General features: G+C 37.7%; 1 protein-coding gene across 1 annotated transcript in view; it reads left to right on the plus strand.

Annotated features, from left to right (window-relative positions):
* PTAR1 (protein prenyltransferase alpha subunit repeat containing 1) overlaps nt 1–22,586 on the plus strand; it is a 63,182-nt gene that overhangs the window by 7,947 nt on the left and 32,649 nt on the right. The window contains exon 2 of the mRNA XM_036737957.1: nt 7,822–7,991. Within this exon, the coding sequence (XP_036593852.1) occupies nt 7,822–7,991 (170 nt within the window). The remainder of the gene's footprint in view (nt 1–7,821; nt 7,992–22,586) is intronic.

Here is a 22,586-nt window from a genome sequence, read left to right on the forward strand (position 1 = left end):
ATATCATTCTCCTACGAAATAAATTCTAGTAGTTCACTATTATCTTTACAATCAAATAGAAATTCTTTTGTTTGGCGTTGAAAGCTCTTCAGAACTTAGCACCACTCTGCCTTTCTAATTTTAATATATCACTCCCCTCCACACATTGTACAGTCCAACCATATGCCTATTTGCTGTTTTCACTCATGACGCTCCATGCTCCATCTCTGCCTTTTCACTGGCTATCTGCTCTGACTGGAATGCTCCTCCTCCCCTCCTCTACCTCTGAGTTGCCCTGGCTTCTTTCAGGACTTGGCTCAATACCAGCTTTTGTAGGCAACCTTTTCTGTTTTCTTCAACTGCCAGGGCCTTTCCCTCTGCCATTAAGTCTCATTTCTACACACACACACGCACACACAAACGTGTGTTTATGTGTGTATGTGTATATATGTATATACACACATCATATATACATATATACTTTATATTTTATATATACACACGTGTGTATATGTGTGTGTGTGTGTGTGTGTGTGTGTGTGTCACATATTCATTTGTATGTCGTCTTCCTCGTTAGAATGTAAACTTCGTAAGGCAGGGACTGTTTCATTTCTGTGTGTATCCCCTCATACTTAGCATAGTGTGTGGCACAGTTATTATTTAATAAATACTTGTTCATTGTCTGAATGATCTTCATGGGACAGTGAATAGACTAGCCTTCCTTGAGTCTGAAATTCTTAAGAGGGAATAATGCAAAGTGTGATGGTAAAGCTTAATAGATGTCCTTGATTGCTAGACTAAGTAGTTTGGACTTTTTGTCCTTTAGATGAGGAGCTATTGAATACTTTTGAGTGGGAAAGTGATATAAAAGGTTGTTGGTAGGCAATGTGGAGGATGAATGCAAAGGATGGTATTAGAAACTGAAAGACCAATTAGGAGGCTGTTTTAGTAGTGCAAGCAAATTATAATAAAGGGCCTGGAGTGGGATAGTGACCATAAAATTTATTTCTGTAGTTTGTTAAAGTTATTGGTGAAGTGTGGAGAGATTTAGGAATAAGAGATTTAAGTTTATGATATGTGCAAGAAATTCAGTGACATACAAAGATTTTACTGACTTCAGATAGATTATCTGTTCTCTGAAATCTTTGAATTTAGTCACCAACACACAAGGATTATTCTTTTAAATATAATCGCCTCGTTCTAGGTAAGGATTGGGACTGGGAAAGCCCTAATTAGGAAAAATTATTAATTAGACTAGGTTTATAGTATACCCTAAGTGCTACAATAATTTTATATCCTGTTTCACATCATAAGAACATTATATTTTTTTTCAGTGAACTAGCATTTATCCTGTTTTTTTTTCCTGATATCCACTGGATAGTGGCTCAGTCCTTCATTTTAAAAACCAAACCTAAATGTTTTAAAATCACTTTCATTTCAAGATATATCAAAAAAGAAAACAGAAAGGTATAGGAGTTGGGGTAGGAGGTAGGAGTAGGGGTAGGTGGGGGAAGCAGTTCAGCAAAACTAACCATCACATCAACCAAATTTGACAGTATGCATTTTTCTGTACTTTCAGCAGTCCTCCCTCTTTCTGGGAGTGATACAAATTTTCCTCCCTGTTTTGGGACTATACTTGATCTTTATAATACAGTGGTGTTTCACTTGTTATTCTTTCAGTTTACCTTATTGTATTCATTGTGTAAAGGGTTTTCCTGGCTCTGCTTACTTTACTTTGTATTGGCTAAATAGAGCCTTCCCATGCTTTTCTGCAACTTCACATTCATTTTTTTTTAAAATTTATTTATTTTTAGTTTTCAACATTCACTTCCATAAGATTTTGAGTTAAAATTTTCTCTCCATTCCTTCCTTCCCCCCTCCCAAGACAGCTTGCAATCTGATATAGGCTCTACATAGACATATTAAACATTTTCACAATACTCATGTTGTAAAGAAGAATTAGAACCAATGGGAGGAACCAAGAGAAAGAAGAAACAAAACCACAGAAAAAAGAGAGCAGATAATATGCTTCCAAATGCATTGAGACTTCAAAATTCTTTCTCTGGATGTAGATAGCATTTTTCATCATGAGTCTTTTGGAGTTGTCTTAGATCCTTGCATTGCTGAGAAGAGCTAAACAAAGTCATCACACAATGTGGCTGTTACTGTGTACAGTGTTCTTCTGGTTCTGCTTACTTCATTCAGCACCAGTTCATCTAAGTCAGTCTAGGTTTTTCTGAAGTCTGCCTGCTCATCATTTCTTATAGCATAATAGTATTCTATTATATTCCTATACCACAACTTGTTCAACTGTTCTCCAGTTGATGAGCATCCACTCAATTTCCACTTCTTGGCCACTATTTAAAAAAAAAAGCCACTATAAATATTTTTGTACATGTGGGTCCTTTTCCCTTTTTTGATCTCTTTGGGGTACAGACCTAGAAGTGATATTGCTGGGTCGAATGGTATGCACTGTTTTATAGCCCTTTGGGTATAGTTCCAAGTTGCTCTCCAGAATGGTTCGATCAGTTTACAACTCCACGAACAAACGCATTAGTGTTCCAGTTTTCCCACATCTTCTCCAATATTTAACATTTTCCTGTTTTGTCATGTTAGCCAATCTGACAGGTGCGAGGTGGTATTTCAGAGTTGTTTTGATTTGCATTTCTCTAATCAGTGGTGGTTTAGAGCATTTTTTCATATGACTATAGATTTAATTTCTTCTGAAAGCTGCCTGTTCATATCCTTTGGCCATTTATCAATTGGGGAATGACTTGTACTCTTATAAATTTGACTCAGTTCTCTATGTGTTTTAGAAATAAGGCCTATATCAGAGACAACTGGCTGTAAAAATTGTTTCCCAGCTTTCTGCTTCCTTCTAATCTTAGTTGCATTGGCTTTGTTTGTGCAAAAACTTTTCAATTTAATGTAATCAGAATCATCCATTTGCATTTCATAATGTTCCCTATCTCTTGTTCGGTCATAGATTCTTCCACTCTCCATAAATCTGACAGGTAAATTATTCTTTGCTTTCCTAGTTTGCTTATACCATTAGCCTTTATATCTAAATCATGTACTCATTTTGATTTTATCTTGGTGTACAGTATAAGATGTTGGTCTATACCTAGTTTCTGCCATACTCTTTTCCAGTTTTCCCAGCAGTTTTTGTTAAATAGTGAGTTCTTATCCCAGAAGCTGGAGTTTTGGGGTTTATCAAACAGTAGATTACTATAGTCATTGACTCTTATGTCTTGCATACTTAACTTTTCCACTGATCCACCACTCTTTATTTCTTAGCCAGTACCAAGTAGTTTTGATGATTGCTGCTTTATAATACAGTTTAAGATCTGGTACAGCCAGGCTACCTTCTCTTGGATTTTTTTTCATTAATTCCCTTGGTGTTCTGGACCTTTTGCTTTCCAGATTAATTTTGTTATTTATTTTTTCTAGCTCTTGCATTTTAGGTGTGTGGGACACCTGAGAATGCCTTTGTGAACTACATTTCTGAATAGTCAAGGAATTCATATGGTAGTACGTTTTTAAAAAGAGCCATCTAAACAATATGAAGAACAAAATCAAGAATGTATCCTGAAGCTCCTGAGGATAAATAGATAGCTGGTTCAGACTGGAAAGGTCATATGTCACTTACTCCACTTGCTTCATGTAGCTGGATGTTTTACATAGATGACCAATATTATTTTGCATTAGCAGAACTTTTTTAGTTGTCTTTATGGGTAACAAAAAGGGTATGTCCCTGTTCCTGTTAGAGGACCTCTAAGAAGCGGAGCCCTGACTCATGTCATTTCAATGTTGGCCAAAAGACTGAGTAATGTGAATTGGGAGTCAGACCCAGTTCAGAGCTAGGCTTTGTTGTTGATCATAGCAAGTTACTTCCCTTTCTGGGGCCCATTTTCCTCATCTAGAAAACAGAGGAATTGGTCCAACTAGCCATTCTCTAAGGTCCTTTCCAGTTCTAAATGCCATGATTTAAATTGCCAGAAACTTAGGATAAATGTACTTTGTGGGGTATCCTTTGTGTCAACATGGTAATCTCCACTGTAGTAGAAAGAGCATCATCCTAGAGGCCGGTGTTCTAGGCCTAGCCCTGCCAGCAAATAGCTGTGTGGTCCTCAGCATATCACTTGATTTTACTGAACTTCTTTTTCATCCTCCATGTATGTGGTAAGGTGATTGCCTTATGAGGTCTAAATAGCTCTAAATCTATGATGTCATGAAAATGAGGATTTCTGGGTGGGTCGGATGACATCATAATAGGTGGTTTGCAAAGCAGTTCACATCAGTTATTTCATTTGGGCCTTCTAAAAATCCTATGAGTTAATACTCTGCATGCCACTATTTCCTGTTATAGTTGAGGAAACTAGATAGATCTCAGAGTGGCCCAGTGTCACACAGCTAATATGCTTTGAATTTGGAATTTGAATGGAATGCTTTAGAAATACCAAAACCCTACTTAAAAAACGTCAGCCATTACTGTGAATAATGCTTAGACGAGAAGAGAGAATAATTTCACGGAGAGAGTACTGAACTTGGAGTCACTTGTTAGTTTTTTGACCCTAGGCAAGTCATTTAACCTCTATATGTGTCTAATAACACCCTAGGACTCAATCTGCTGAAAGAAGTTCCTGCAGATACTTTGTGTATTGGACTGGAAAGTAGAGGTATTTTAACTTGAAACTGGTTTTTAAAGTGTATTTTTATTTCTTTAAGACTGTTTCACTTAGACTGACAATGTAATAATGTCTAGTCATCATCCCAGTCCCACTCTGATGGACATGAGAACTTTGATCTGTTCTATTTCAGTTTGGGCAGCCAGGTGACGCAGTGGACAGAGTGCTAGGCCTCAAGTTAGGGAGACTCATCTTCCTCAGTTCAAATCCAGCCTCAGACACTTACTAGCTGTGTGACCCTGCGCAAGTCACTTAACCCCATTTGCCTGTTTCCTTCTCTGTAAAATGATCTGGAGAAGGACATGGCAAACCACTCCAGTATCTTTGTCAAGAAAACCCCAAATGGGGTCACAGAGTCAGACACGACTGGAAGTGACTGAACAAAAAAACAGCTGAACAGCAGTTTCAGTTTACCCTTTTTAGAAAACCCAGTCTTCCTCTTCCTTCACTCCTGCCCTCACATTAATGACCAACTTAGTATGGACACCAATTGTCTTAGCCTATTGATTATAAGAGTATATCACCGTGCCTGGCTATAAGCCTAGTTTGCAAAAAAAAATAAAGTAGCTGAATAAAGCCATGCATTTGAACATTTGTGTAGATGGTCCTGTTCTAAGGTTTAACTAGTAATTATTACTATGGCATTTTATTTATTTAGCCAGGGAACAATAATAAGGCAAAACTTTATATAGCAAAATTATGTTTTTAAAAAAAAATAGCCGGGAGTAGGTAGCCTCAAAGAAAGATGGGTTGGGGCCTGTGGTCTCTTTGTTTATGGTTATATTTCTTCAAGTTTCTTTTTCCTTCCCCACTCCTATTTTTTTTTTATTTTACAAAATTCTACAGTGATCTTTATTGGCATATATTTGAGGGGGAAAGGATTACTGGTGTGATTGTAGATGGTGGTAAAGTGAAGGTCATACTCTTAGAGAAAGTCAATAAGCAACCTCCTTCCTTACTGTAACTTAATGCAGTTAATAAAATTCAATTTTTATTTGCTATAAGACATTGATATATGTCTAGGTTAGGCAAAATATTTTTAGGGTTATTTGATAATTTTACTATATAAGGCAAATGTTCTGCAAGACATTTTGATATTTCCCTATGTAATAAATTTCTAGGATTACTATCACATAATAGCTGGTGAGACTTAACAGTTAAGATCATGGTGTAAAAGGTCCTAGAGGAAACCACATTAACCCAAGAAAATAATCTAAAAGAGTATCAGATCAAGTATTGCTCAAGATGACCAAAGAAAAACATCAGTAACCTCTTCTGTCTTTACCAGCACTGCACAAGGAAATGGTCAGAAGCCCAGGGGCACTGAGGTTTTGGGGCAGAGGACTGATGGGAGCATGCACCCCCCTGTAGGATGCCAACAAGAACAAACTTTGGTAAATGGAATCTTTTAGGGCCACAGTAGGACACAGAGCACATTCCAGTTGGGGATTGTGTAAGGGAAAGGAGACAGAGGTGAGTTGAAGCCAGTATCGGCATTGGACCACCAAGAGACAAAGGAAGAAACCACGATGGTGGTGTAGGGCAGGGTGAGAGCTATACCAGCCAGAACAGCAGTGTTGGTGGTATCTGTATTATAAAGGGATCAGGTCCAAATAGGGCCTTCCCTCCCTGTCTAAGATTATGGGGTCTTTATGGGAGCTGGGAGGTAAAATGTGACCCTGGCACAACATCCCAATTCAATATCTCAGGCTAGAAATAATGAATAAATAGAAGAAAATACAAACACTGTGAAGAAATACTATGGGTCCAGAAGCCCAAGAGATAAACCCAGAAGTAGAAAATAATTTCACAACGTAGAAAAATAGTGCTTTAGAGAAAAGAATGAGTTGGCCACAAGAACTTTAGAAGCAGTTGGAAGAAATGAAGCAAGAGATTTTTTTAAAAATTGAAATTAGAGCTCCTGAGGAAAAAAAATTGGAAGGAAAATAACTTAGAAGAGAAAAGTGGAAAACCCAATCCAAGAAGTGGACTCATTGGAAAAAAAGATCTAGAGCAAATAGAATTCTGTGATTCCATGAGATAACAACAAATATTAGAAGTCAAAAGACTGAAAACAGAAGAAGATACAAGGTATCTACTGTCAAGAACAAATCTGATCTGCAAAACAAATTAGGTAGAGATAATTTGAGAATTATCAGATTCCCATAAAACCATAACCAAAAAAATCTACTTACCCCATATTTCAAGATGTCATAAATAAAAACTGCCCAGAGTTTCTAGAAGAAATAGGAAAAAAATCCAATAATCTCCTTGAAAGAAACCCCAAACTGAAAACATCCAGGAATGTTAACAGCCAAAATCCAGAAGTTCCAGGTCAAACAAAAAAATTAAGGAGCCAAGAAAAAAAAAATTAGTATTAAGGAACTACAGTCTGAATCACACAATACTATGATGCAAATATTTTAAAGGAGAGAAAATCTTAGAATATGATATTACAAAAGATAATAAAATCAAGAATAACTTTCCCAGCAAAACTAGTATAATCCTATAGGAGGAAGATGGATCTTTAATAGGATGGAAGACTTTCAAGTATTCTTTATGTAAAGACCAGAATTGTCTAGATTTTGAAGTACAAACAGAGGAGACAAGAAATCTAGGAAAGCAAATACATTTGAGTAATTAGACAGGGCTAAATAAGGATAAGCTGCTTTCTCCTAATGGGGGAGAAGAGGCAAGGGTCCCTTTAGGGTCTTATTGTCTTTGGGTGTCATAGAGGGATTTAAGAAACACAAATACAGAGCCTGAGGTGGCTTTGTTCAGTTTAATGATTTTAAGAAGGGAATGTAAAGAAATGGAAGTAAAAAATACACTAAGGGAGAAATGAGGAGAAAATGGGAGGAACTTAGTATTCATCTTTATTTAAGTACATAATAAAGATTCACAGTTTTATATACAATCTTTTCTACTTTGTGTTTGTAAAGTAATAAACTTGTTTTATCATTAATATGTAGCTGTTATATCTATCATATAACATGTTAAGCTTTTATATTATTGATCACAAGCTATTATATAAGCTGTATTTTTAAGTGAGGAAAATGTTTCTGTACTTGGTATGTGTTTGTATTTTTAAAAACAATTCTAATTATAAAACTGAAGCATACCATTAACTCTCTTATGTATTTTTCGTGTTAAGAGATGAAATAGGACTAATTCCCTGTCCTGAAGCTCGGTACAACCGGAGTCCAATAGTCTTGGTTGAGAATAAACTTGGTGTGGAGAGTTGGTGTGTCAAGTTTCTTTTGCCATATGTCCACAACAAGCTTCTCCTCTACAGACAAAGAAAGCAGCGACTAAACAAAGATGGTAAGTCTGAACGATATCTTTTTCTTAATCTATAATGAATGAGCATCATACTTATGGGTGACAAGCCACAGGAAGTAGCAGCTTAAGTGATATAAGGAAGGATTGCAGGAATGCCGTGGTGGGTATGCTGTGACAGAGTCACGAAGGTGCCACCACACGGGAATCCAGTTTATGGTCTATAGTTTAATGTCCTTCACCTGCTCAGGGGCCGCAGAGAATTCAGATGTTAGCAATATTAAGCATCTATTACTTCAGTACAGTGCTGGGGAAGATACAAAGTTCAGCTAAGGTCCATTACTCCCCCACTTTAATCTTCCACTCCAGTCATGCTAACTGCTTTACTCTTTGCTTTTTTCTCCCCAGTTAATTTTAGTAAGCATTTATTAAACACTTGTTGCGTGCAAAGGGATACAGAAACAAACAAGGGTTCCTGCCATTTAAGGAGCTCATATCTTTTCTTTTCCCTAGTCTAAAATGCCCTACTTCCTTTCCACTCTATAAGCAAATCCTATACCTTCTTCAAGATTTGGTTCATGTCCCTCATCTTTCATGAAACTGTCTTCAAAAACAAGTTTTCTACTTCTGTGTTAGGTACATGATAAGTAGTTAGCAATACCTGTTCATTACTTTTTTTAAAAATGAGCATATAGTTCTTTAAGGTTTGCAAAGCAAGGTACACGAGAGTCATCTGAGCTTCAAAACAACCCTGTGAGGTAGGTGCTATTTATTATCGCCATTTTACAGATGAAGAAGGCTTATAGAGGCTGAGTGACTTGCCTGGTGTTATACAGCTGAGTGTCTTGAGTCTGGATTTGAACTCGTGTTTTTGTACAAATTTTTAATCCCTGGTGAATTAAGAAACAATTTCTTGGGGCAAGAGAGACATTGTGCTCTCCTTAGATTCCTCTTCCTCCCACTGGCCGTATGTTTGTTACTCTTTATTTCTGACTGTGGAGCATGTGGAGGTGATTTGCTTTGGATGGTTTCTGTTTTACCAGTGCAAGTTTCTTTAAGATTCCTTGATAATAAACATTATAATATCTGAAAACAGCACTTGTTTTATTTGAGTTGGATTTGTCATAATCATCATCATAACTGGCATGTATATGACACGGAACAGTAATAGTAACAATAGCATTTCCACGGCACTTTGAAGTTTTTAAGATGCTTTACATGTATTGTCCATGTGTTCTTTTCCTTTTCTTTTTTCTCTATCCCCAGTGCTTAGCACAATACCTGGCATACATTAAGTGCTTAATAAATGCTAGTTGATTATTTTATTGATCTTCACAACAATCCTGGGTGATCAGTGATCAGTGCCATCATTATCCCCACATTTTACATGTGGGGAAACTGAGGCAGGAAGAACTTAGGTGACATGCCAAGGACAGCTCAGCCAGGAAGTGTCTGAGGGTAAATTTGAATTCCAGTCTTCCTGATTCTAAGACCAGCATTCTGTGTGCTGTGCCACTGAGCTGCATTTGAGGCTTTGCAAAGTGTTTTGTGTGATTATCTGTTTATGTACTAAGAGGTGAAGGAACTTGCTATAGTGACATAGTCAGTTGTCAAAGGTAGTATTTCACTTCGTCTTACAGAGTCTGAGTTCAGCACTCTACACTAGCTCAGGCTGCTTCTTGGTGTGTCCTTTTCCCCCTGCAATCCTTTTTGTTGTAAGAACAGCCTATGTTGGTCTACTTACTACCTTACCCCTGTGTCACCTGATGAATCATCTTATTTTCTTGCCAAAATTGTATTGTATATGCCAGTGTACAGAAATAGCTAATTGAGAAAATACAGAATTTCATGTGTTGTGGGAAGACAAAATAATCTTCACTAAAGAAGAAGCAAATAGTTAAAAATAAGTCAATTGCTACAGTTATTTCATATCTTTAGTCTTTTTTTAAAATCCTTTTATCCTAACATGACAAAATTTCCAATCACTCCTTGCCTTATTGGCTCACCCTCAAATTATCTCTGGGTATGATGAAACACATCCTTTAAACCTTGCTTTACTCCTCAGCTTCATCCCTTTCCTTCTTTCATGTTGATGCATGTAGTTGGATTGCTTAGGCCAGGGGTGGAGAATCCGCAGCCTTGAAGCCACATGTGGCCTAGGTCCTTGGGTGCGGCCTTTTGACTGAGTCCAAGTTTTACAGTACAAATCCTTTTATTAAGGGCGTTTGTTCTGGAAAATTTGGATTCAAAGGGCCGCATTTAAGGACCTAGAGGCCACATGTGTCCTTGAGGCTATAGGTTCCCCAACCCTGGCTTGGGATTTAAGAGATCCCAAACTTACTGTTATGAGAGGAGGTTAAATAGGCTTACTCACACCAAAGGCTAGTGTTCAGACTTTGAATTTCAGTGGATTTTTATATATTTTCAGGATGAACTTTCATATTTTATCACATTCATAAGCTTACCCGTAGTAGTATATGGTGAAACAGATACCCTTGATTACATGGTTTAAAATGTCTGAATCTGGATTATTTGTGTCTTGATAAGGATTTTTTATACCTTGTGTTGCCACATACTAACTGCCTAACATGATGTGATGCTGTGGAATTTCTAAAAGAAATTAAATTTAAATTCTTTAAAAAAGAAGCAAATTTCTGATGAGGAGAAGTTGGTTAAATAGGTTGATTAATTATAAAGACACCTTATCAAATTCGTTTTAATGATTTAGAGTCACTGGAACATTTAATGAGTGTCACTAGAAAATTATAAAAGTTAACTAGAAAAATCAGTTGTCCATTCGTTCAGTCATCCAACTCTTGGTGACCCCATAGACCGTAGGATGCCGGGTCCTTCTGTGATTCATTGTCTTCCGAGGTCTGTCCAACCTCATGTTCTTGCTTCCTTGACACTATCTCATCTTCAGCCATCTCCTTCTCCCTTTGCCTTCGATCTTTCCCAGCTTCAGAGTCATGAATCCTGTCTTCTCGTTATGCGGCCAAAGTGTACAGACTTTAGCTTCAGTATTTGTCCTCTCAACGAATAGTCTGAATTAATTTCTGTAAGCATTGACTGATTTGATTTCCTTGCTGTCCAGAAGGCTCTCAAAAGTTTTCTCCAGCACCACAATTCGAAATTAAGAGTTCGGCAGTGCTCAGCTTTCCTTACAATCCAACTCTCACAGCCACACATTACTACTGGAAAAACCGTAATGTTGACGATTTGGACCTTTGTGGGCAAGGTGATGTCTCTACTATTTAGCACACTGTCTAGATTTGCCATAGCTTTTTCTTCCAAGGAGCAAGCTTTTAATTTTACAGCTGCAGTCACTGTCTGCAGTGATATTTGAGCCCAAGAATATAAAATGTGACAGTGCTTCCATTTCTTCTCCTTCTCTTTGCCAGGAAGTCATGGGACCAGTTGCCATGATCTTTTTTTTTTTTTTTTAATGTTAAGCTTCAAGCCAGCTTTTACACTCGCCTCTTTTACGCTCATCAAGAACGTCTTAATTCTTCTTCCCTTTCTGCCGTCAAGAGTGGTGTTTGCACATCTAAGATTGTTGATATTTCTCCAAGCAACCTTAATTCTGGCTTTTGATTTGTCCAGTCTGTCATTTTGCATGATGTACTCTGCATATAAGTTAAATAAGGTGGCAATATACAGCCTTGTACTCCTTTGTCTTAATTCAGTCAGCTATTCCATGTTCCATTCTAACTGTTGCCTGTTGGCCATCTTGCAGGTTCCTCAAGAGACAAGTAAGATGATCTGGTACTTTCATCTCTTTGAGGACTTGCCACATTTTGTTGTGATCTGCACAATTAAAGGCTTTTAAGGTAGTCAGTGAAGCAGAAGCAGAAAAATCAATACTTACCCAGAAAATATGCTTGTGCAATTAAACATAAATATTTTATAGTGATTAAGGAAAAACAAACCATGGAATATATAGTTAAAGAACAGCTTCAACAGTCCAAGATATATAATAATTTGGTGGCATCTCTAAGGCTAGGTGATAGCTTGTTTGAGCTGTTGTTTGAAAGAATTACTCAACAGACATAGAGATTTTGTGATTCTAATGAAGTATCGTCAACATCTTCAGGTGCCATTTATACCTGTCATATTTTTTTTTAATGTTAAGCAACCTAGCCTTGTGCCATTATTATCATTGGTGTTATTCTCGGCATACTTAAACCCTGAAAGTGGGCATGTTAAATTGCTTTGTGAAAGACTTATTTTTAGGAAATGTCTACTGTTTTAAAATCCACATTCAGTTTTCTTTCTTAGCTCTTGGCCAAAGGAGATGATAGCCCTAGTTCATGAAATTTTGATGTTTTACTGTAAAGAGAAACCCATAACAACAAAAGCAAGTGAAGCCGATGACCCATCTTTTGGCAGAGTAGAGTTGGCATGCAATAATCAAGCCTACTACATTACAATAAATTAATCTTCGACATTGTGTGCCCACTCCGTGAAGAGTACTATTCTAAATCCAAGATCCTGCAGGCCCAAGAACAAAAGAGGGGAATAGCATGAATAAAAGTGTGACTTTTGTAAGGTACATGTCATGGCAAGCTAAATAACAAGATCTTGTTGAGATCTGATGCAGCATGGCATAGTAGGAGGAATGCTCGATTTGGAGCAGAGAAATCTAGGTTTGAATCCCAAATACTGCTTATTAGCCCTATAATTGTGGGCACATCATCCAGCTTCTCTGGACTTCCATTTCCTCATCTTTAAAATGGGAATGATGCCTGTACTGTGTCCCTCACAAAGTTGTTAGGAAAATCAATGAGATAATATGTTTTGTTCATGCTATTTAGAGGTGTCAGAGACCTTAAAGATTGTCTAGATATACAACCTTTGAGGTTGTTTAGTCCCCACTTCCTGTCTCCCTATCCTCTTCATTCCTTCCATTTTATAGATGAGAAAATTTAGGCATGGTTTTCCTGGGGTCACATAGGTCATAAGTAGCAAAGATAGCATTTAAAACCATGTCTAATGTATTTGAAATCCAGGAACCCTTTCAACACACTGTGTTTCTTGGAAAATCTTTTCCTCCGTAAAATTTTGTATAAAAATTAGCTATATGTAAGCCATAAAATCTTGCTTATTATTGATAATGTGGAAATGCTTTAGAAATTAAGAGAGTTCTTTAATTAGGTTAGTGTAAATTAGTTAAGTATTTCAATGATAAACAGATCTTTCCTGGGAAATCCTTAGTATTTGTTTTGCCAAGAGATCGTAAGTCTTTTTCCCATCTTAATTTGAATGTTTTGCAGGTATATAACACCTAGGGAGCAAAAATTCACTTTTTTCATGGACAGTACATTTATTTCTAGATGTGATGAAAAAATTCTCTTCCAGAGACAAATTGTCAGATCCAGTGAACATGACAATATGTTTGCTAACCCCAGGTCCTCGTTATTGTTCAGTGCAACATTCCTGCTGTCCACTTCTCAAAGAAAGCATATTGATTTCCTCCTACTTTCTTTCTTTGCCATCACTTTAGCCTCAGTGCAGCTGCTTATCAAACTAGTATTTTTAAAAAATTGTTAATTTCTGCTCTTAGACCTGTTTATTACATTTAGCTTCTTTCCCACTAAACAGTAACTTCTTTTCCTTCTCTTTTCTTCTTCTTTATCCTTCATAATCCCAAATTGAATTGGTCTTGTATCTGACTGTGTGTAGTTAAGGACATTATGCTTTTAACCAGAGAGTGCTTGATTAGTTTCAGAAGTGTAATGTCTTCAGTAATTAGTGCTCCCATTTCTATTTGCAGTTTTTCATGCTAGTAGGAGAAAGAGGTAGCAGAAATAAATAAGTTTGACGGTTAATTCATAAATTTCATATCACCCAGTTGCTATAACTTCTTCCTTTTTTCTAAATCTGCTGCTCCCTACGAAATTCTCTTTTGTTAGCGATTTTAAAATGCTAACATTTTTTTTAATTAGTCATCTTGACTTAAAAGGAAGAAAAGGGATCAAAACAATCTACAAACTAGATAATTACCAAATTGTTGAAAGTTGATTGAACTTAATTTTGTTGTGATTCTAATTTTCTATGTTTTTCTGTTATCCACTTTGTGTATAAGGCAAAACTCAGCAATAATTTGGGAATTTTTACCATTTTTGAAAGAGAGGATTCTTAAGGTACAAAGGAGCCGTTTCCTGTCCAAAATAGATTCCTAACCTAGTATGCATAAAACGTTTTTGTAGTAAGTGTCCAGATGGTAGCTTCATTTTGTAGTATAAAAAATTCTATTTTAGATACGAGTTCTTTTTACATATTGTTATAGAATCATGTATGATCCACCTTACTGTTCTTTGCACAAGACATTCTATCTTCTGACCCTAATCCAGATTTGCCTGGAATGCTCATGTAAAGAAATACAGAATAAATCCACAGTAGTTGGGGAAGGGAGAGCATTACCAGTTGGGTAGGATCTTTGTGTAGAAAGTGAAGCTTGAGCTGTTGTGTCATGAAGGAAGGGACGGATTCTGAGGTAGGAGTGCATCCTAGGCTGGGAGAGGACCTGGTGCAAAGGCATCAAGATGAGAGCTGGATCCTACGTATCAGCAGCAGAGAGAAGGCTGACTAGAGTTTGAGAAGGGGAATATGTATAATGAAACTGGTAGGTTGGGGTCAACTTGTGAAGGGCTTTAAAACTCCAGTGTTTGTTTTATCCTAGAGACAATAAAAAAATTGTTGGAATTTATTGGGTAGGGGAGATGTTTGTGGCTTATTCCAACCACCCTTGCTGCAAGAAAATAGGTAGCTTGAGGGGTGGAGGCAAGATGGCGGCTGGAAAGCAGGGACTTGAGTGAGCTCCCCACCACGTCCCTCCAAAAACCTATAACAAGTGGCTCTGAACAAATTCTAGAACTGCAGAACACACACAATAGCAGAGGGAAGCAGGGGTCCAGCCCAGGATAGCCTGGATGGTTGCTGGATGAGGTCTTATCGCGCATGGAGCAGAGGGGAGCAGAGCAGAGCCCAGTGTGGGTGGCGGCAGGACCAACCAGACCAGGAGCCTGGCAGAACAGGCCCTAGGGCCCTGAATCAGTGAACTGTGGCAGGTACCAGACTTCTCAACCCACAAACACCAAAGACAACAGAGAAGGTGAGTGGGAAAAGCTGCCGGAGACAGAGTTCGGGGTTTAGCCACTGCCCCAGGGGCAGTGGGGGAGGTGCAGCTACAGTACTACAGCTGCAGTTACTTCCAGCCCCAGGCCCACCTGGTGGGAGGAATTAAGGGGTGGATCAGAGCAGGAGTGCAGAGCCTGCTTAAGATTTGTGTCAGGTCCGGGTTGGGGATTCTTGAGGAAGGAGGAGTGCTGGTGTGGCAGAGCTGGCTGTATAGAAATAGCTCTGAAATCAACAGTGCGTCCCCTCAAGCTTAGAACAAAGTACTCTTTGCTCTACAAGCAGTCATGCCCCAATGAAAAACTCAAGGGTCAAGTAAGTTGGCTGGGAACATGGCCAGGCAGCGAAAATGGACTCAGATTCAGAATCAGAAACATACAGCCTGAAGAAGTCAGCAAAGTCAAAGAGCCTACATCAAAAGCCTCAAAGAAAAATGTGAACTGGTCTCAGGCCATGGAAGAGCTCAAAAAGGATTTGGAAAAGCAAGTTAGAGAAGTAGAGGAAAAATTGGGAAGAGAAATGAGAAGGATGCGAGAAAACCATGAAAAACAAGTCAATGGCTTGCTAAAGGAGACAAAAAAAAATACTGAAAAAATATTGAAGAAAACAACACTTTAAAAAATAGACTAACTCAAATGGCAAAAGAGCTCCAAAAAGCCAATGAGGAGAAGAATGCCTTGAAAAGCAAAATTAGCCAAATGGAAAAGGAGGTCCAAAAGACCACTGAAGAAAGTACTACCTTAAAAATGAGATTGGAGCAAGTGGAAGCTAGTGACTTTATGAGAAATCAAGATATTATAAAACAGAACGAAAGGAATGAAAAAGTGGAAGACAATGTGAAATATCTCATTGGAAAAACCACTGACCTGGTAAATAAATGCAGGAGAGATAATTTAAAAATTATTGGACTACCTGAAAACCATGATCAAAAAAAGAGCCTAGATATCATCTTTCAAGAAATTATCAAGGAGAACTGTCCTGATATCCTAGAGCCAGAGGGTAAAATAGAAATGGAAAGAATCCACTGCTCTCCTCCTCAAAAAGATCCCCAAAGGAAATCTCCTAGGAATATTGTTGCAAAATTCCAGAGCTCCCAGGTCAAGGAGAAAATACTGCAAGCAGCTAGAAAGAAACAGTTTGAGTATTGTGGAAAAACAATCAGGATAACACAGGATCTGGCAGCTTCCACATTAAGGGACCAAAGGACTTGGAATATGATATTTTGGAGATCAAAGGAGCTAGGATTAAAACCAAGAATCACCTACCCAGCAAAATGGAGTATCATGCTCCAAGGCAAAATATGGATTTTCAATAAAATAGAGGACTTTCAAGCTTTCTCAGTGAAAAGAGCAGAGCTGAATAGAAAATTTGACTTTCAAACACAAGAATCAAGAGAAGCATGAAAAGGTAAACAAGAAAGAGAAATCATAAAGGACTTACTAAAGTTGAACTGTGTTGTTTACATTCCTACATGGAAAGATGATCTGTATGATTCGTGAGACCTCAATATCATAGTAGCTGAAAGGAATATGGAGATATGTGTGTGTGTGTGTATATACACATATGTGTGTGTCTATGTATGTATATATGTAGGTGTATATATGTGTATGTATGTGTATATATATATACACACACACACAGAGGGCACACGGTGAGTTGAATACGAAGGGATGATATCTAAAAAAATAAAATCAAATTAAGGGATAAGAGGAATATATTGAGAGAGGGAGAAAGGGAGAGATAGAATGAGGTAAATTATCTCGTGAAAAAGTGGTTCTGTAGGAAGGAAAGAGGGGGTAGGTGAGGGGGAATGAGTGAATCTTGCTCTCATCGGATTTGACCTGAGGAGGGAATACTCAATTGGGTATCTTACCCCACAGGAAAGAAGGAGGAGGAAGATAAAAAAGGGGGGATGATAGAAGGGAGGGCAGATAGGGGGAGGAGGTAATCAAAAACAAACACTTTCAAAAAGGTACAGGGTCAAGGGAGAAAATTCAGTAAAGGGGGATAGGTTAAGAAGGAGCAGAATATAATTAGTCTTTCACAACATGAGTATTGTGGAAGCATTTTACATAATGATACACATGTGGCCTGTGTTGAATTGCTTGCCCTCTTAGGGAACGTGGGTGGGGGGAGGGAAGAGAGGAGAGAATCTGGAACTCAAAGTTTTAAAAACAGATGTTCAAAAACAAAAAAAAGGTTTTTTCATGCAACTAGGAAATAAGATACACAGGTACTGGGGCATAGAAATTTATCTTGCTCTACAAGAGAAGAAGGGAAAGGGGGATGGGAGGGGAGTGGGGTGACAGATGGGAGGGCTGACTGGGGAATGGGGCAACCAGAATACACGCCATCTTGGAGTTGGGGGGAGGGTAGAAATGGGGAGAAAATTTGTAATTCAAACTCTTGTGAAAATCAATGCTGAAAACTAAATATATTAAATAAATTAAATTAAAAAAAAAAGAATTAAGAAAAATAGGTAGCTTGCTCTCTTCTACTCTTCTCCCAGGGAAGTATAGTGGAAAAGACAACTGGGCATGTCCAAAACAGAATTCATTATGTTTTTCCCCAGATGTGGCTGTCTTCCAAATTTCCCTATATTGAAGTGCCGAGAACACCACCATCTTCTTCCAGTCACCCACGTGTGCAACCTTGCTGTTACCCTTCATCCATTGCTCTTCCTTCAACCTGCACATCCATTCTGTTGCCCAATCTTGTTGATTCTGTTTCCATAGCGTCTCTCACATCCATTTCCGTCTCTGCTCTTAATCACTTTTTTTTTCAGATCCTAATTACCTCTCTTGCCTGTACTATTGCAATGTCAAGTTTCTCGCCTCTCCAGTTCATCCTCCACATAGCTTCCTAAGCGTTAATACTGAAGCACAAATCTGAACCTTCTTCGTGAACTAGAGAGACTCTCTTACCTCTAGGATCAAATACAAACCTTTGACTCGGAAGATCTTCACAATTTGTCTCCAACCTAACTTTCCAACCAAATTGGTACTGGTTCTCCCACCATGACACTTTTTCCTCCATAGCTTTACCTTTGCACAAGTGGCCTTTCATGGCTCGAATGTTTTCCTTTCTTCACCTCCACCTCTCAGAATCTGTATTTCCTTCAAAGCTCAGCTCAGGTAATACTTTTTATGTGAAAACTTTCTTGATCTTGCTAACCTCGTAGTGCCTCCCAAATTTATATGTGTGTGTGTGTGTCTACATATATATATCTGTATACACTCATAAATGCATGTTTTTGTGTGTAATGCATATGTATGCCATCTTTTCTAATAACATGGACATTTCTTGAGGGCAGAAACTTTTGTTTCTGTCTTTAATTCCCTAGAACCTGCTATATAGTATGAACTTAATAAATACTTGATCGATTGAACACAGTGTCAGAAGTTCAAGTCCTGGTTCTCCAACTTAATTGTGTGATCTTCGGCAAGTCATTACTCTTTGAACCAGTAATATGAGGGCATTGAAATAAGTCACAGGTGTTAGATATCTCTGCAGTACTTCCGAGTGTGGCCCAAGCCTGATTAAAATGTATTTGAGAAATATTTAACTAAATAAGCAAAAATACAATAAAACATAGATAATATTTCATTTTAAAACTAAGTCAGTATGTGGCCCAGTAGGGATCTTCATGTATAAGTTAGTGGCTCCTCTTTCTCTTTGAACCACTGGAATAAATGATCTTGATATTCCTTTTCATCTCCTAATGATTGTGTACAGTCAGTAATTAGCATACCTGAGCTGATACTCTGCTTTTCTCCCAGTGCTAGCTGTATTCCAAGCCAACAGAAACCTTTGAGAATCCTTGTCAGGAAAGTTCCCTGCTCACTTTCTTTTAGTTGTTTTCTTTCTTCTGCTTATTTGCTTTGCTTTGTCTGTTGTTTTTTTGTGCTGTGAGGGAGAGTTTTTTTTTTTTTATTATTGTTAAAAACTAATTTGTCTATTATATTATTCCTCTAGGTTATACAACAGGGTTTTTCACAATGCTTGAGGGAGGAGAATCTCGATTATGATCAGTGACATTTAGAAAGAGAAATTTTTTGGCTCTGGTAGCTTGAGAAAGGTGTTACAAGGGAGGGGCACTTTTTGTTTATTTTTTTAAGCCATTTATCAGTATGAATGATCTGGCCTAATTTTCAGAGACTGAAAAAACCTGAATGTAGCTGGTAATGGGCTTAACACTTACTTTAATTTAATTACCCATAATTATAATGGCTTATAGCTTTTTATCACTTTGTTTTATGTCTTGTACATAATAGGTGCTTAATAAATGTTAGTTGAATTGAATTTTCATTAAAGTTACTTGCTTAAGTTCGTAAAGTGAGTATGTGGTGGGGCCAGGATTAAAACCTAGGTCTTTTGATCTCCAGGTCCACTGTTTTTTCCATTATGCCATGCTCCTATCCAGGACAGATATCCAAATTAGAGAGCCTTTGCAAGGTCCTTAACCACACTGAACTTCAGTTTCCACATCTGTAAAGGTGGACAGTGGTACTTGAAAGACCCACCTCACAGTTTTGTTTTAAAGATGAAACGGAATAATAAATGTAAAAGGCCATATAGGTGTAAGCAGTTTTAAACTTTTTTCCTTATTAAACTGTGCCTTGGTGTATTCATCTGTTTAAAATCAAGAGGTGAGTTGAGCAATTGCAATAACATCTCAGTCGTGATCAGTTTATGTTTTTTTGAGTATCCACAGCATATGGATGTATATTGACCACTTTCATGGCATATCTGTTAGAGGATTGTTTTTGTTGTTATTTTTTTTTTTACTCCTGAGATTACTTAGATGAGGAGGAAAATATCCCTAGTGATAGTCCTTTTTCAGTCAGTCTAAGAAACTGTGTTTTCACATTTGACTTAGGTTCTTCTTCTAGTTAGTAGTCAGAAGTCACTGATTTGTGGATGAAGATGGGAAATTTCAGGGCTTTAACAGGAATTGTTTGATTAAAAGAATTTCTAGAACAAGAAAGAATTCTTGCTGACATGGAAAAAGAGTAAGCATTGGGAATGATGAGCTTTTTTTAATGAAAGATTATTTTTAAAATTTTTTCATATTTTTATTATTCAATATTTTTAGTTTTCAATATTGATTTCCACAAGATTTTGAGTTACAAATTTTCTCCCCATTTCTACCCTCCCTCCACTCCAAGATGGCATATATTCTGATTGCACCTTTCCCCAGTCTGCCCTCCCTTTTGTCACCCCAATACCCCCTCCCCCATCCCCTTTCTTGTAGGGCAAGATAGATTTCTATACCCCATTGCCTGTATGTCTTATTTCCCAGTTGCATGTAAAAACAACTTTTTTTTGAACATTTTTTTTAGAACTTTGAGTTCCAAATTCTCTCCCTTCCCTCCTCGCCTACCCTCCTTGGGAATTCAGGCAATTCAACATAGGCCACACACGTATCATTATGTAAAATGCTTCCATAATAGTCATGTTGTGAAAGACTAACTATATTTCCCTCCATCCTATCCTGTCTCCCTTTATGCAGTTTTCTCCCTTGACACTGTTCCTTTTCAAAAGTGTTTGCTTTTGATTACCTCCTCCCCCTATCTGCCCTCCCTTCTATCATCCCCCCTTTTTTATCTTCTTCCTCCTTCTTTCCTGTGGGGTAAGATACCCATTTGAGTGTGTATGTTATCCCCTCCTCAGGTCAAATCCAGTGAGAGCAAGATTCACTCATTCCCCCTCACCTGCCCCCTCTTCCCTTCCTACAGAACCACTTTTTCTTGCCACTTTTATGTGAGATAATTTACCCCATTCTATCTCTCCCTTTTTCCCTCTCTCAATATATTCCTCTCTCATCCCTTAATTTGATTTTATTTTTTTAGATATCATCCCTTCATATTCAACCCACCCTGTGCCCTCTGTCTATATATATGTATATTCCCTTCAGCCACCCTAAGCTATCCAATTGAGTGTGTATGTTATTCCCTCCTTAAGTCAAATCCAGTGTGAGCAAGATTCACTCATTCCCTTTCACCTCTCCCCTCTTCCCTTCCAATAGAATTGCTTTTTCTTGTCACTTTTATATGAGATAATTCACCCCATTCTATCTCTCCCTTTCTCCTTCTCCCAATGTATTCCTCTCTCACCCCTTAATTTTATTTCTTTAGATATCATCCCTTTATATTCAACTCGCCCTGTGCCTTCAACTACCCTAATACTGAGGTCTCATGAATTACACACATCATCTTTCCATGTTGGAATGTAAACAAAACAGTGCAACTTTAGTAAGTCCCTTATGATTTCTCTTGTTTACCTTCTCATGCTTCTCTTGATTCTTGTGTTTGAAAGTCAAATTTTCTATTCAGCTCTGGTCTTATCACTGAGAAAGCTTGAAAGTCCTCTATTTTATTGAAAGTCCATATTTTGCCTTGGAGCATGATTTGCTGGGTAGGTGATTCTTGGTTTTAATCCTAGCTCCATTGACCTCCAGAATATCATATTCCAAGCCTTTTGATCTCTTAATGTAGAAGCTACTAGGTCTTTTGTTATCCTGATTGTGTTTCCACAGTACTCAAATTGTTTCTTTCTGGCTGCTTGCAGTATTTTCTCCTTGATCTGGGAGCTCTGGAATTCGGCAACAGTAGGGAATGATGAGCTTTTGCCTGCTGTTCTTTATTACTGCAGCATCTCCAGAAACCTTTTTGTCTCTTCACCATGCCTGTTTCTCCTCACCCTCCCCCCATTCTGACTAGACAGTTGTTTAGTGATTATTACTATGACATCCTTTGTTTAAAAAAAAGCTGATGTGTTATGATATCTCTAGTATTCTTCCCTCAAAAATTATTTTGTATAAATTTTGTATTTTGTTTTCTTTGAATATGTTGTTTTCTACTTGGTACAGTGTGAGCTCCTTGAAGATTTTTGTCTTTGTATCTCTAGTCCTGAGCATAGTGTCTGGCATCTAGTTAGACCCTTAATAAATACTCATTGAATGAATAAGTAGAAAATGTAGGAAAGTGTTCAAGGCTGGAGACAGAGGCCCCGAGGACATTCACTTGGAATTAATAGCTGGGGCCATTGGACTTTATATCTCACCTAGGACTTTGGGCAGGATATTTCATCTTCCTGGGACTCAGTTACCTCATCTGTAAAATGAGGGGATTGAATTACATGGTCTTATATGGCTCTTGTCTCCCAGCCTGTTACTCTGTGACCCTATGAGCATTTGACTACATGAGGTCTCTCTAAAGGACCAAGGTTGGAGAGGAGGGAGAACCAAGGACCAACCTTTGAAGAATCTTTACGTTTAAAGGTCAAAAGAATGAAGAGAGATGGAACAAATAATTAAAAAAAAAAACCTTCATTTCATTACTTTTAGACTTTTTAAAACACAATTCTCCTAATATCTATTCTAACTATTTTATTATTTTCCTCCCAAAAGTTGAGGTTTATCAGATTTTTTATGAGGTTTTATTATCAAATTTTGTATTATCAAATACAAAGAAATTGCTCTGATTTCATCCTATGCCATAG

This window comes from Trichosurus vulpecula, chromosome 9 (genome assembly GCF_011100635.1).
Source record: "Trichosurus vulpecula isolate mTriVul1 chromosome 9, mTriVul1.pri, whole genome shotgun sequence".
In the NCBI taxonomy this organism is placed as follows: domain Eukaryota; kingdom Metazoa; phylum Chordata; class Mammalia; order Diprotodontia; family Phalangeridae; genus Trichosurus; species Trichosurus vulpecula.